This window comes from Crinia signifera, chromosome 8, assembly GCF_055691185.1.
Source record: "Crinia signifera chromosome 8, ASM5569118v1, whole genome shotgun sequence".
In the NCBI taxonomy this organism is placed as follows: Eukaryota; Metazoa; Chordata; class Amphibia; order Anura; family Myobatrachidae; genus Crinia; species Crinia signifera.
The window spans coordinates 97,880,331-97,896,993 of NC_139224.1; the positions used below are offsets into that span (position 1 = coordinate 97,880,331).

At 45.7% G+C, this 16,663-nt stretch overlaps 1 protein-coding gene across 9 annotated transcripts in view; it reads right to left on the reverse strand.

The window, feature by feature from the left end:
• CLCC1 (chloride channel CLIC like 1) overlaps nt 1-16,663 on the reverse strand; it is a 112,229-nt gene that overhangs the window by 56,288 nt on the left and 39,278 nt on the right. For all 9 annotated transcript variants that reach the window (XR_014454424.1, XM_083156836.1, XM_083156841.1 and 6 more), the window contains 3 exons: nt 11,838-11,931; nt 9,480-9,577; nt 8,544-8,690 (listed from right to left, as the gene is read on the reverse strand). Coding sequence is in view for 8 of the 9 variants with exons in the window: in XM_083156836.1 (XP_083012962.1) it covers nt 8,544-8,690; nt 9,480-9,577; nt 11,838-11,931 (339 nt within the window). In the remaining variant the exon portion in view is untranslated. The remainder of the gene's footprint in view (nt 1-8,543; nt 8,691-9,479; nt 9,578-11,837; nt 11,932-16,663) is intronic.

The following is a 16,663-nucleotide window of genomic DNA, read 5'->3' on the forward strand; positions in this document are numbered from 1 at the left end:
TAGAATAGTGTGGCGAGCGCAGCGAGCCACCGAGCCCGAAGCGTGGCGAGCGCAGCGAGCCCCGCGAGGGGACGCGGATACCTTCACAGTTATACGCGTCCCCTCGCGGGCTTCACAGGTGTCCGCGTGGCCACGGACACCTGTGAAGCCCGCGAGGGGACGCGCTTACCTGTGAAGGTATCCGCGTCCCCTCGCGGGGCTCGCTGCGCTCGCCACGCTTCGGGCTCGGTGGCTCGCTGCGCTCGCCACACTATTCTATTCTCACACCACGCCGACGTGGATAGTAGGGCATGAAAAGGTCGGAGGACGCGTACCGCCGCCCCTCGCGGGCTCGCTGCGCTCGCCACGCTTCGGGTTGGCGTTGATCGTGGGGTGGCGTTAAAAATTTGGGGGGACATTTAAGGGTTAATGGGCTCTGTAGCCCATTTAACATTGATTCCTATGGCCAAATCGGGTGGATTGAGGCATTTAACACTAAAATCGGGTCCATCGCGGCTTTTAACATTGCTTCCTATGGGAAATCGGGAGCATCGCGTCGCGGGCATCGCGGGTACGTTTATGGCCGGCCGCGACGCGACCGACGCGATTTTTCAGGTTTAACATGGTTTTCAATGGGAAAATCGCGGGCATCGCGTCGGTCGCGTCGCGGGCAGGCATAAATGTACCCGCGATGCCCGCGACGGGCGCCGTTCTAGGTAAAGAGTACCGAATGTTGTAATTCTACATCTAGTAATTGTGTATCTTCTACCATACATAGGCCCAGTGTCTGAGCATACAGTAGCACGTGTACTGTATGTGCCCAAGTATTTGTGCTGTCATATATAACAAGAGGAGGGCAATCCAGCCTTTCCTAAACCTTGACCCAGTACCACATGCTTTCTTCTGCTTGGAATAAACCCCTGGAACCAGTAAATATTCTCCCATCCCAAATAAACACTTCCCCCTCTCCCCAGCACACTATGGCTAGTCAAACACGAAGGTGACTATATTGGACATATGGCAAGGAGGTTACATACATAGGGGAGAAGTTCCCAAATGTGGTCCTCAAGGTAACCCAATAATCCAGGATTAAGATATATCCTTGCTTTGCCATGTGATTTAATTAGTACCCAAGTAAATTGGGTATAACCATCTGTGCTGAGCTACGGATATATTTAAAAACTGAACCGTAGGGGTGTATGGAGGACTGCATTGAGAACTTCTGGCATAAGGTGTTATATAGATATCATAGGCATTGTTACACAGATATTATAGAAGTTAAATAATATCATTAGACAAACATTGTGATGCAATTGAAAGACTTGTATAGCAATACAAAAGGAATAATTATTATTTTAATAAAGAAAACCGTAATAAGATATTGTTGTGCTTGGACTGTGTTAAGATACAGTAATGCTGTGACATACTTGCGTAGGTTCACACATGGGAACTGAACGCAAAAAAGATACTATTTTTACAGATGTGCAGATTCGGTTTTACTGGGATCTCAAAGAGAGATCTTATTGGCTATCCAAAATATGTGACAGTTGATAGCCAATTGCTAAAATCCAAACATGCGACAATTCTGAGATAAGAACCAAGTAAATCCTAGCCTGCACAACTCAAACTATCTTATACATATATCTCTGCTTTGTGGCCTTTCTACAGTCTTGCTACCAGAACCAATGAACAAAGAACTTTGAGGGATGTAGGTCATATACATTATGGGTTCCCAACCACAATCCTCAAGTACCACTAATGCTTTTCACAGTGTCCAAATGTCCACATTGTTACATTATCTTCCATCTCTAGTGGCATCATGCTCTCTCTCATGCAGAGTGCAGCAGAGCTGGTCTCCAGTGGGACTGATCCTCAGTCCATCATGCTGCATTCCATCTCACAAAGAACTCAAATTCCCCTTTGCACATTTGTGATCAAGAATACACTGCAGAGTGCTGTTCACATGCCGTTCTAGGGCACAAAAGTGGCAGTGAAGCTTACAGTCAGAGGGGGGATTCAATGTGTACCCCCAGAAACCATAACATCACTGTTTTTCGAGACTGGATGGGGAAAAGAAAATCAGTTCTGTGCAAAGTATTAAGGGTTCTATGAACTAAGCCTTGGAGAGAAATAAAGTGTCTGAGATAAATGGCCTGATTCAGACCTGATCGCTGTACAAAAAAATGTACAAAATGGGCAAACCCATGTCCACCGCAGGTAGGACAGATGTAACGTGTGCAGAGAGTTAGATTTGGATGAGTTATTTTATTTCTGTGCAGGGTAAATACTGGCTGCTTTATTCTTAGTGCGATTTAGATTTCAGTTTCAACATACCCCACCCAAATCTAACACTCTCTGCACATGTTACATCTGCCCCACCTGCAGTGCACATGGTTTTGCCTAATTTGAGAATAAATATGTCCTGCCAACAGGTCTGAATTAGGCCCAAAGTACACAAAAATCAGCGCCTGTCATTTTTCAAACACAGCTTGTAACGTGCGTGGCAGCTAGGAGCTGATTGGCTGTCACTTTATCGCTCTTGACTTTATCGCTCTCCAAGGCTTAGTAAACAGACCCATGTGTATGAAAAGAGATCCTACTTTCATACATATTTAACCCCTTCCCGACATTTGACGTACATTTACGTCATAGTCGGGATGTACTTCCCGATACATGGCATAAATGTACGACTTGTAACTGTCACCGCGTCTAGAGACGCGGTGACAGAGGGACGATGTCTGCTGTCCCTGACAGCAGACATCTTCCCTCATTGCCCAGGGGGGGCAGCGATGCCCCCCGCCATTGGCGATCGCTGTGACAGCCAATTACAGCGTTTTCTGTGTACCGGCGAATAACGTTCGCCGGTGACACAGGGATCGTTGGTGATTGGTGCTGTTAAGTACAGCACCAATCACCACCGGGTGTAAGGGTGACACTGGTGTCACCCCACCTGCCCCCAAAAGGCTGTGATTGGTCCGTCGGAACGACGGACCAATCACAGCCATTACACCACATAGAAAATACCAGAGACAGCTCTGCAGCCGCCATTCCGGTCAGGAACAGCGTGCAGAGCGGTCTCCGTGCACATCTGTGCCCTATACTTACCTGATCAGCGTTGGTGGCATCCGTGCCAGCTCCTGTGACTTCCTGGTGCTTGTGTTGCTGCTGCTGCTGCAGCAGCGTCATTGTGTCAGAAATTGTGTGATATCATTTTGTATCTGCTGCCCCCTGCTGCCCCCCTTTTGTGCTGATCAGTATAAACTAACTGATCAGCACCTTTTTTGGGGTGCAGGTTTTTTTTTTTATATATACCCTGTCAGGTTGCACCCACAGTTGTGTGCCTGCTGCCCCTCACTGCTAATCAGTTGCATCACTGATCAGCAGTTGTTGTTTTTTTGGGGGGTGTTGAGGGGTTTTTAAAAAAAAATTTTTTACACCCACTGTGATTTTGTGGGTGTCCTGTGGCCGCAGAGCGCTGATCAGTGACGTACATCACTGATCAGCATTTTTGGCACAGGGTTGATCTATTTTTTTTTCTTTTGATCAAATTACTGTTGCCTTTGACTCATCAGCATTTTTTTTTTTTTTTTTTGGACGGTGCTGTGGAGTCTTTTTTTTTAATTTTTTTTACACCCACGGTGCTTTTGTGGGTGTCCTGTGCCCGCTGAGCGCTGATCAGTGACGTACATCACTGATCAGCATTTTTGATCTAATTTTTTTTGGGGGGGGTCAAATTCCTGTTGTCTTTGACTCATCAGAAGTTTTTTTTTTTTTTTTTTTTTTGGAGGGTGCTGTGGAGTCTTTTTTAAAAAAATTTTACACCCACGGTGCTTTTGTGGGTGTCCTGTGCCCGCTGAGCGCTGATCAGTGACGGACGTTACTGACCAACATCTGTGCTCAATTTTTGGCACAGGAGTTTTTTTTTTTCTTTTAACTTACACGTGTTAAAGCACTACATACACACTACATACCCCCCGTGTTGAAATAAAGTTTGTACCCCCCCCCTACACTATACACGTGTTGAAACACTACACTTAAAAATAATGAAAATGTCCCAATCATCGCAAAGACTGTTTTCAGCGGAGGAGGCATATGCCCTTCTTGCATCTGACACTGACACAGCCAGTGAAGTAAGCGATGAATTGGCATTTGTCTTAAGCTCCTCTTCCTCCTCTAGTGATGAGGGACCCCCTCAAAGACGCCCCCGTAGAGCAGCTGAGACCCCCCCCCAATGATTGATCTCGTATGGACCCCACCACCAGACAATTTTGAGCCCCAGGTTCCTGAGTTTTTGGCCAACCCAGGAATCCAATTTGATACTACAGGCCTCAAAGAAGTCTTTTTCTCTGATGATTTTATAAATTTAATGGTGGACCAAAGTAATTTATATGCCCAGCAGTTTATTGCCCAAAACCCCACGTCATCATTTGCTAGGTGGACCCCTGTAGATGCAGTAGAGATGATGACGTTTTGGGGTCTGGTGTTACATATGGGCATAGTTAAAAAGCCAGAAATTAGGCAATATTGGAGTACAGATGTTCTGTACAGCACCCCACTTAATCGTATGGCCATGACCTGGACTCGTTTTGAGACGATCCTTAAATTTTTGCATTACAACGATAATGCACAGTGCACACCCAGAGATGATCCCACCTTTGACCGGCTATTCAAAGTCAGGCCGGTCATTGATCATTTCAGCGCCAAATTTGCTGAGATGTACATCCCCCAAAAATTCATTTGTGTAGACGAGTCACTTATACATTTTAAAGGAAGGGTTAAATTCCGCCAGTACCTTCCCAATAAGAGGGCAAGGTATGGCATAAAAATGTATAAGCTGTGCAAAAGTACCTCAGGGTACACCCACAGGTTTAGGGTATATGAAGGGAAGGACACAAGAATTGAACCGCCAGAATGCCCCCCCTCCCTCGTAGGTGTTAGTGGAAAGATTGTCTGGGATTTAGTGCACCCCTTCCTGGATAAGGGTTATCACCTCTATGTGGATAACTTTTACACCAGCATCCCCCTGTTTAAGGCCCATGGTTCAAGAGGTACAGCAGCTTGCGGTACTGTGCGCAAGAACCAAAGAGGCCTCCCAAAAACGCACGTTGCCCAATTACTGAGAAAGGGTGAAAGCAGGGGAATATGCACCGAAAATATGTTGTTGGTCAAATATAAGGACAAGAGGGATGTCCTTATACTGACAACAATTCACGGAGACAGTACCACCTCCGTCCCTGTACGAGGTACCAGTACCCACACCTCAAAACCTATTTGTATCCTTGATTACAATAAGTACATGGGCGGAGTGGATCTTTCAGATCAGGTACTGAAGCCGTACAGTGCCCTGCGGAAAACAAAAATCTGGTATAAGAAGCTGGCCGTGTATATCATCCAGATGGCACTGTATAACGCTTACGTACTATTCCGTTCTACCAGCCAGACGGGGACATTTATGCACTTTCAAGAGGAAGTCATAAAGGGCCTAATATTTGGGAACCAGCAGGCAGAGGGCCCCAGTACTTCTAGTACTGGCCCCAGTACTTCTAGTACTGGCCCCCGTATTGTATCAGGGCAGCATTTTCCTAACGAAATCCCCTCCACTGGAAAAAAGGGCAGGACACAAAAAAGGTGCAAAGTTTGCTATAAAAAGGGAATACGAAAGCAAACTATTTTCCACTGTGAAACTTGCCCCGACAAACCCGGCCTATGTATGAAGGAGTGCTTTAAAATATACCACACATCTATGGATTATTAGGTTCATCATTTCACCATGCTTCGGGGGTCTTGCTAATGCGACATAGCACCCACCACTCATTCCACCAGAATCTGTGCGGCAAAATCCAAATATCACTCCTTCCCTTCTGAGTCCTGCCATGCACCCAAATGGTATTTTTTGGTCACATATGAGGCATTGCCGTACTCGGGAGAAATTGGGGCACAGATTTTGGGGTGCTTTGTCTCCTTCATTCCTTGTGAAAATGAAAAATTTTGAGCCAGAACTGCATTTTTGTGTAAAAAATTTAATTTTTCATTTTCACAGCCCAGTTGTACCACAATTGGTGAAACCCCTGGGGGTTTGAAATGTACACTATACCCCTAGATGAATTCCCTGAGGGGTGTAGTTTGCAAAATGGGGTCACTTGTGGGGGGGTTCCTAACTTTTAGCATCTTATGGTGCCTAGAAACCTACATGGTGCCTAAAAAATAATCTCATAAAAAGGAGGCTCCAAAATCAAGTAGGTGCTCCTTCTATTATGAAGCCTGTGGTTTGGTCAACGTGCACACTAGAGCCACATATAGGATATTTATGAAAACAAAAGAATTGGGGGAATCAATTTTTAGTCACATTTCTCTAGTAAAATCTACTGTGTTCCTTAGAAAAATGTATTAAAATTGAAAATCTGCAAAAAAAATGAAATTTTCAAATTTCACCTACACTTTGTTTTAATTCCTGTGAAACACCTAAAGGGTTAACAAACTTCCAAAATGCTGTTTTGAATACTGTGAGGGGTGCAGTTTTTGAAATGGCATCATTTATGGGGGTGTCTCACATACAAGTCCCTCAAAGTCACATCAGAACTGAACTGGTCCCTAAAAAAAATCAGTGTTTGAAATTTTCTTGAAAATTTGAGAATTTGCTATTCATATTTTAAGCCTCCTAGTGTCCAAAAAAATTAAAAGGAGGTTGAAATAATGATGGTAACATAAATTAGACATATGGTCTATGTTAGTTATTAACTATTTTGAGTGTTATGATTATTTGTCTCACAAGCAGAAAATTTAACATTTTGCAAATTGCTAAATTTTCAATTTTTTTACGACATTTTGGTATTTTTCACAAAAAAACACAGACTGTATCGACCAAAATTTACCACTAACTTGAAGTACAATGTGTCACGAGAAAACAATCTCAAAATCACTGGGATAAGTAAAAGCAAAAAAAAGTTATCCCCACTTAAGTGATACATGTCAGATTTGAAAAAAAGGGCTCTGTCAGGAAGGCCAAAACAGGCTGTGTCGGTAAGGGGTTAATCAGTGTAGAACATGGTTGTTGATCAACAATACCTAAAAGCATGGTGCCTTATAAAAGCATGCCTAAGCACAGTTATCTGCCACCTCAATCTGTTTTCAATATATTCAGTAATATCTATTGCATTGGTTATACCTTGCCTCTGCCTGCCTGTGAGCAGATCATCATGCTTGGCTCGCCTTAGTTTCTACTACTGTTTCCCATGAGAAGTACATGTACTTAGCCATGAGTCCAAATTCCATCGCAAATGGGTTAAATTAATAACCGCAGTGTAGGCTCACAATGAGTAATTACTGGTCTCAAACTCTGCCCCAGGAGCTAACCTACAGCAGCTCACATGGACACGGCACACAGCAGTTGTGGTGATTTATTTGCATGTGCTTTTTCATGTCACACAGTTCGTCCGATGTTCTTTTCTACAAGGCTTTATATTTATATATATACCATACAAACGGTGATCTATTTTTATGCTATATTGTAGGAATAGTAATACGTGTTATCTGTCCCTTGCACCTTGATAAAGGGGCTGTAATAGCCCAGAAACGTTGGTATCCTACCTGAGTGTGGACAATTGTTATTTGGAGTGCCGCCATCCCCCAGAATTATATGTTATCTGTCCCTCTGGATGTTTTTTGAAGTTTGTTTTGTTTTTAGTTTCCTGTGTTTATTTTTGCAAAATGAGCAAACATGATTCAGTTCAACCATGCACAGATGAGTTAAGGTCCCCATACAATAGGCTGACTTGTACAAAGGACAAGTCGGGCCTTATATTCCCGGCAGCTTCCCAGGAGAACTCTGACATGATTTAGCACTTGATGTGCCAAGTTCTGCATGTGATAAAGCGCATGCGATTTATCACATGCAACTCCAGGGGAGCTGGACAGCGGGACGCTGGGAGCCGGAAGGGGGGATGAATAGTTGCTGGTGGGGTCTCAGGAGGTGAGTGGACGTGGGCGGGGAGGGAGCCAGACGGCGGTGTTCTCGGAGAGCTATGGGGAGCTGGGAGATGAGCTGCAGAAAAACAAAGTACCAATACAAATGAATGGAATGCTGCTGATTGGCTAATCTCAGCCAATCAGCAGCCTCCTATATATTTGTATGTTTGTTTTTTTAACCTCTTCTCCCGGCTCCCCTGAATGGCTCTCCAAGAACACCATCGTCCAGCGCACCCTGCCTGTGTCCACTCACCTGCCGACTCCCAGCATCCCCCCACCGTGCTCCGTGCTGCACATAAGATTTATCTTATGTGCGACCTCCCGACTGCGCATCGGGTCGGACAAGATGTCAAAACATGAGATTTGGTCTGATTTATCGGCCCGATCAATCGGAATAGTGTCAAATCTCACTAGTGTATGGGGGCCTTTACTCTATTTTGCTTGGGCGGTAATTATCCCACCTGCTTCACAGTCCAAAATCCTCAAATCATGACCTGTTGGGGAAACTGTGGGGTTGAGGTTGAGAATCACTGCTATAAATGTCACCATCTTTCACTTTGTATATTCTATTTGTACATCACAAAAGGAAACATACTCACCAACAGAATAAGGACTATAAGAATGAGCACTGGCATTTGGTAGAATAAAGGAATCTCTGCAAGCAAATTGTGCAAAAATTCTCCAAGTGCTTTCCCCACATGTTTTAAGGGTTCCGTTATGAAGTCTGTAAAAGTGAGAGCCAAAGCCTGTACAGGAAAGATGCAAGAAAAGTATCTGTATTTGTAGCACCACATTTCTTTCAGACAAATATATTTTTCCTCTAACAATTATATAGGTCTATCGTTATCATTGATGGCAGTAGGTTCCAGAAAAGAACAATCGGCAACTTTTCTTCCCTACAGCTTGGTCAGACTTGAAATATCAGGGTTGGATAGGCCACATGGGTACAGGGGAAATCCCCGATGAGTCCCACAGGCTGAGGGCCTCACCCCAAACGCTAATGTCAGGTTAAATCCTGTGCGCCTAAATTTTGCACTTTTATTTTATTAGAGTCCGTTACCTGGTAGAGAAGGAACACGGATGAACTACACCAAGATTCCCCCGCCTGGTGCATTCAACTTTTTTTCTGGACAATGATTTGTATTTGGCCTCTACTAGACTTAATGCAGTCCTCATTACGTTGTAGACACCAATGACATATAGTTCATTAATGTGGTATATACAGAAGGAAAAACATGTGCTTTACTTTTATATGTATGTTTCATTACACTGCATTTCCAGATGTAAAGCAGCGACAGGTGGCTCTCCACATACTTTGTGCACGGTGCTAGTATTGCTATTTGAATCATTGGGGGTTATTCTGATTAGATTGGTCCCCCACCCGTTCGCACCGGGACCGATGTTTTGCATCTGCGCATGTGAAGACACATGGTGCGACGAACTACACGCCCAATCATACATACACAAAACACAATTTCCTTGTTAGGGAATACTGTACTGCAAAATGAATGCAATTACAGAAAATCTGAACTTACCTTTGTAGGCGGCACCATCAATATAGGGTGTATCATTACAGATTTAAAATACTCCTCACATTGATCATTTTGGAAAGAGGAAGAGGTCTTAAACCATTCTGAAGAACAAACCCATATTAAGTACACAAAAATCTGAGCAAAACACAAAGGCCACACAAATATGTTACTACTTTATTATTTTAGTTAAATAAAATATATATATAACACTGTTTGTTATTACTGTGTGTAGCTGTGGTTTATGCCCTGAGGACGGAGCGGAGGCTCCGAAAGTACTTGGCGATGATCTAACCTCAATACAGCTTTTTATTGTGCAAAACTACCTGTGTGGAGTGCCTTTCTTCTGGAGGAATTGTATCAAGTTTTGAAAGAGTGCACCCATCAAGTTGATTCTATACCTCATGGAGTGCCGGCAAAGTGCAAGTATATATATATATATATATATATATATATATATATATATATATCCAATCACTGCCGGCACTCAATGGTTAATAGGGACAGCTTGCTCCCGGTGCCAGAACGAAATGATGCATAATACTCTAATATTCCAAGAGGAAAAATGACGGCACTCAGAAGACAGTTACAAGGTGAACAAATTTGTATTAAGGTGTTATATATATATATATATATATAAAACTAAGTACTGTACAATGGGGGTTATCACATTAGTTGCAAATAGTGTTCATTCTAGCACCATGCACCTTTCAAAACCAGAGAAGTTCCTCTTCCCTGCTTTGGTGTTGCTCTGTACTGTGGTGCTTCTAGCACAGGTCTAGTCTGCATATCAGTGCTGAAATACAGACCACACTGTGCTCAAACCACCATAGCAGAGTGCGACATCAAAGGCAGGGAAAATAAACTGGGAAATGCAGGGTGCTAGAATGAGCACTATGCAAGGACCTTACATTCTACTTTGTTATGAATAGAGACAAGATTATATGCACCATAAAAAGCTTAAAATATGCATGAAAAGTGTTAAAATATGCTACATTAAATAATAAAAAAAGTAATTTTTTACTTATTTATTTCAAAATCAGCATAAAATTAGTTGCAAATAAACCTCAAAAATAGGCCCACAGCATCTGCAGAGGTCTAGTGCTATAAACAGGATTTGTTTTCTTCCTGGCTGCTACAGCAGACTGCAGCGTCCAAAGCTCTTCTTGCATCAACTACACGGACCCTCATCTCCAGAGCCGATGGATCAAATTTCAGCATAGTGTGTGAGGGCGGCGCAGAGGAAGGTTTCCCCCCTGCGCTGCATACTCACTGTGACGCGGCATTTCCTCCGCGCCGCGTGATGTCACAACCGTTCTGCCCGCCTCCTCTGCTGCAGAAGTCTGTCTCTTGGTGTAAAGTCCCAGGCCAGGGACAGGCAAAGGTTCAGGAGCTTCGTAATGGCATCCGCCCCGAATTACTTTTATCAACATGGATTGGCAGCCTAGAGCAGTGTCATACATATCGTACATCCAAGGTTCCACACACTGCGCATATATTGCCCCAGTTTGCACACTCTACCACTACCTGGCCAGCAGCAGGGTGGAAAGGGGGTAGGGCCTAAAATATGCACCATCACTAGATTTTAGGTAAAATATGCAATAACCAGTGAGAATGGGCAAAAGATGCAAATGCATATGCAAATATATATAATCCTGTCCCTAGTAATTACATTGGGCGCCATGCTAGGAAACAAGTACCGAACATTCTGATATTGTACAGACATTCAACATTATTCGATATAGGAGGTCACTTGTGTACTGGGAAAACCTCATGGAGGGTATTACCATCTACTGTGGACAGCGAAGAGGCCAACCATGGCTGCTTAATGCTCGTGACCAGTGGTACCTTACAAAAACGGTCCGCGGCAATAGACAAGTGACACTAGCTCAAATACATCCTATTCAAAACAGGATACCAGATGCACATCCAGTAGGTCCGTGCAGCGTTCCTTAGCTCCATGGGCGCAAAAGACCCATCAGACTGCCCCTGTTAAAACTACATTGGACACAAGACCTCACCAGGGCCGTGAGGTCATTAACTGGAGCCTGAAGAACTGGCTTGGTCCAATTAGTTGCAGTTCCAGTTGTTAAGGGCAAATGGTCGAGTTTGGCGTACACCCCATGAGGCTAAGGACCCCAGCATATCAAGAAAGCACCAAGCAGGCTGATGGTGGTAACATGTGGCATGGACTGGACCATGCTGCATTGAGTCTGACACACCTGCATTTTTCCAAACACTAATTGTCACTCACTTTGGAAATAAATTGTGTTGTTAATCAATCGCTGCATGTGCACAGTGCAGCTTTGGCACAAGATAAATGCTTTGCATGCACCTCAGTATAACACTCATTATTATGCTCACCGAACAGACTTCCAGTCCAGCTCATCTTTTCCCCGCACCTAATGTCATACGTGCCCATTTTTGCAACTTCAGCTTGTCGCTCAGCGAAAGCAATCTGAAAATAAGCAAAATCAGGTGTCATCTACTAAGCAATCATACAGCCTGATTTTTTGTTGTTGCCAGTGTAAAATTATATATTGTACAACTTATGTCATTATTTCTATTTCCACAATAAAAAAATAAAAAATTAGCAACTTTTACAAATGTATTATAATTACTCCCCCATGTCAGATATCAACTCCAGCTCCCTGAAAGTCATTACAATTGCCACTTTGGGTAAATGAACAAAAAACGGAATGTGAAGTAAGCTGTAAACCAAACACATTCGGACTCCTATTGGTTCCTACAGGAGCAGACACGAGCAGTTCTCTGAAGGTAGCTTTAAAGGTTGCCACTTTTTTTTTATTTTTATTTTTTTAAGGACAACTGGGCGCCACAGGGATACCTACTAAAGTACTACATATCTGAGGAATATTTCAGAAATGGCTCAGTATTATTTGAAGATGTCCACGATTTAATAGGAGCCATCTAGATCAGTGTATAAAACATGCATCAGTTAACAATTCTATTTTCATGTACTACTGTAGCTGCGTTGAACTGCCCTCACTACTTATCCTAGGTATAAATGCCCTATAACCACTTACTCCAATTCAGACACAAAAAGAGATATTTGCATACGACTTGGCTGTGTACATAGATGTGTAGACATGCCCAGGGCGGAGAAAAGCAAAATACATCTGCAAAAATGATTGTTAAACTCTACGTCTGCCCAAGTCCCCCCTAAGAAGTAAGGAAACACAGTATGTTACGGGCTAATTATTATTAGTATTACCTTTATGCATATGGCATTACCAAGGGTCTGCAGATTCTTAGAGTGCATACACAGAAATAGTGAAACTATAAATAGGATATCATCTATAAAACATTCTAATAAAAACAAAACCAACATAAGTAACTCAGCGCTGTCTGAGACCTGTATCGTGCAGCAAACAGGATCAAGGCTACTGTACAGAGCAGGGAAAAAGTCACTGCAAAAAGTGGGGAAAGAAAGAGTACTCAAAAGGAGATGGTGAGGTTCTTCATTGTATCCAAGTCCACAAAGTCTAATCCTGGAGATAATGAGATTTATGTCTTACCTGGTAAATCTCTTTCTTCGAGGACATCAGGGGCTACAGCGTTACAGTGGGTAGTAAAGAGATGGGAGAGCACCAGCACCCTAGAGGTTAAACTTGAACTGCCTCCCAGGCAGCCGGGCTCCTCCCCTCCTCTACCCCGCCTCCAGGCCAGGAAGCTCAGTTTTTTTAACAAGCCAAGGCAGGAGACAAGATAGAAGGAAGAGAAGCACCGCACAAAAACACATTCTGAACATGTTAGATAATATAACATAATCATAACTTAATCGTAACGGAAGTAAAGCAGGCGCGGCAGGGAGGGATCCCTGTGGCCCCTGATGTCCTCGAAGAAAGAGATTTACCAGGTAAGACATAAATCTAATTTTCTCCTTCGGGAGACATCAGGGGCCACCGCGTTACAGTGGGACGTCCTAAAGCAGCCACCTATGGGTGGGGACGCGCCTGTGCCGCAGCCAACACACTGGCCGAAGGCCGAGTCCTGGGAGGCAAACGCGTCAAAAGCGCAAAAACGCAAGACAGTAATGGCGGACGACGGGCAAATTTGCTCAACTTTAGCACCGCCTCTTACAGCCCAGGACACCTCCACAGACCTAAGGGAATGTGCCCGAATCCCCGCCGGAACCGGGAGGGAGGTGTCCAAATATGCCTGCCAGAGCGACTCCAGCGGGCAGTGGTTTGCGTAGAGGCGGGCCACCCTCTCATCCGAACCCCATATAGTACAAAGAGAGAGAGTCTAACTAGTGCAACAGCCTAGAACGGTGCACATAGATGCGCCCCGGCCGGACAACATCCAAGGAGGACCAAGCCGTAGTAACAGACTGTCTAAATGCCGGAACAATAATGTCCTGGTTGAACTGAAAGCCGGACACCACCTAAGGTAGGTGAGAAGGGACGGTAGGAAATACCGCCTGGTTATAACCAAGAACAAAGGACTTACAGGACAGAGCTGACAGGTCAGAGACTCCCCTGGCCAAAGCTATCGCCAACAAGGAAACGATCTTCCAGGCGAGTCAACACAGGTCCATCAACCGCAAGGGCACAAAAGGTGGGCCCTGAAGAAGACAGGATTAGAGAGATCCCAGGGGGCAACTGGGGTAACTAAGGGAGGCTGGATATGCAAGACATCCTGCAGGAATGTACAGACATCCGTCGACGGGGCCACCCGTCGACAGAACAAGATGTGCAAGGCTGAAATCTGAACCTTTAAAGATGATCAACGCAACCCAGCCTCCAGACCCTTCTGCAAGAAGGACAGAACCCTAGCCAGGTAGTAAGTCCCGGAATCTGAAGCGTAGAGTTCGCAGCAGGAAAAGTAAGCCCTCCCTATGCGATGGTACACCCCCATCTAGGAAGGTTTCCTCGCCCTGAGGAGTGAATGGTGGAGTGAAATCCACTGGGTCTTACCCGGGAGGTCTCAACAGCCACCCCGTCAAAGCCAAGTGCCTCAAAGCCGAGAGAGAGAGGCGGACCCTGAGAGCATGGCTGTGCCCAGGGGTAAGCAAATAGGAGGGGCTACTGACTGCAGATCCGAAAACCAGATCCGTCTGGGACAAGGTGGAGCAACCAGAATCAACGGCTTCAGCCTCCGGCTTCAGCTTGCGAGACATTTGCAAAAGGAGGAAAGTGGTGGAAAGGCACCATCAGTGTGGACGGCCACGGAGGGGACAGGGCGTCTACCAGGCAACCCCACCCCCCCCCCGGGTCGCAAGACCTGGACCCGCACAGTGGTGGTTTGAGGGTATGGCGAGAGGCCGTCAAGGCCACCTCGGTTGGGCCCCACCGTTGTACCAGCATCTGAAACATCACCCTAAGGAGGGTCAAGTCGTCGGCATCACGGGTCTGACAGCCACCCAATTCTGGACTACCAGGATAAAAATTTCTGAAAAAGCAGGGATCATCTCTGAAAGATGCCGGATGCTTCCGTCATAGTGGACTGACAACTAGTGCCACCCTTGTCGCAATGTCCGACTGGACTTGCATCGGCCAACCCCTAAGTTAGGGTTCCGCCAGGCGGACTGCCCGGAAGATTGTCTTTAGTTCGAGGACGATGATGGAGGGCTGGGCCACTAGAGTGGTCCAGATACCCTGGAACGACCTTTGAGAAGTGACCACCCCCCAAACACGGGAGGCTAGCATGCATGGCTAGGAGTGTCTACTAGTGGATCCAGTAGCGAGGTCCCGTCCAGTAGCCCCCAGGAAAGGGGGGCCCTGCTGGAGACCAGGCGAACTTCTGGGCATGGATATTGTGGGAGGAAACCGGAGTACCAGGAGTAAACCCATGCAAGTCTGGGGAGAATATACAAACTCCGCACAGTTAGGGCCATGGTGGGAATCGAACCCCTGACCTCAGCGCAGTGAAGCAGTAATGCTAACCATTACACTATCCGTGCTGCTCCTTGGACAGTATTGTAGAGGGTTGGCATGGAACTGAGCCTATTCTGCCAATGTGAAGGCCGATCCACCAACCCCAGGGACCCCATGCAGGCATGCACAGACACCTGCCAGGGGGACAAGAGATGTCTGATCCTGGACTGTAGAGCCAGATGGCAATCCCCCAGAAGGGATATCCTCTGCCAAATGGTATCTAAACCGGCCCCTATATCTGGCGCTGGCCCAAATAAAAAGGAACCCTCAAAAGGGACTTTGAGTTCAGGCCTTCCAAGAGCCCAGACACCGGTATGTGTGTGCAGCTATGGCCGAAGGTGACCCTCTGGAGGCGATTGGTGTAATTTCTAGAGCGGTCACCCCCAGGTAAAGTGTCACCTGATGCTCAATAGAAGGCAGCAGGGTTTCCTCCGACACCCCTTATGCAGCGTCCGCTGTGAGAGAAGTTGCTCACGCAACTAAGGCCTTAGCCACCCAAGCAGATGCCTGGGGCAGGAGTGCGTCCACTTTAGGGACAGTCTCCCAGGGGACTATGTCCTCCTGTGGAAGGGGGTAAAAGGAAGGAAAACCGCCGATGGCAAGCTAAACTTCCTGTTAGGAATCTCCCAACTGATGACCTTAGTCGAGTTCACTTATTTACGGAATAAACCCAGAATACACCTAGGGAGACACCCAAAGGTGTAGGAGGCTCAGCGGGGTCATTTAAGGTAAGGACCTATTTGACAGCTGAGACCAAGGTCGGCACCTCAAGACGAGGTGGGGGGGGATTCACCTTATCACAGGCCCCCCATCTTCCATACCGTCGTCGATGGTCCCTTCTAGACAATGCTAATCCCAGGTGTCCTCCTCTCTGTGTCTGCTGATGGAGGAGTCTGAATGACGGGGGTATCTGCGTCTCCCTGCAGGTACAGAGCACTTCCACTGTGGACCTTGTCCAGAGGCAGATAAGCACTCACCCAAGGGATGATGCCAATCCAAGGCTGCTACTAGCTGCAACGGCAACGGAGTAAAGAACGTGGCCCAAGCAGGCTCCTGTTTTTTAGAGGAGGCTGTACCTGTGGGCATCGCCCAGGCATTGTAGCAGCCTGCGTATAAGCCGTCCTGTACTAGTAATGGGGGCATAGGCCAGCATTACAGAATGTACAAGACATCCGCGCCGGAGCCCCAGAGTCACTGGGACTGGTACCCCTGGAAGACGTTGCAGTATTATAGCACTGTGAACTAGCTGCTAAAGCACAGGTAAGACAATATACTACAATTATACCAGGC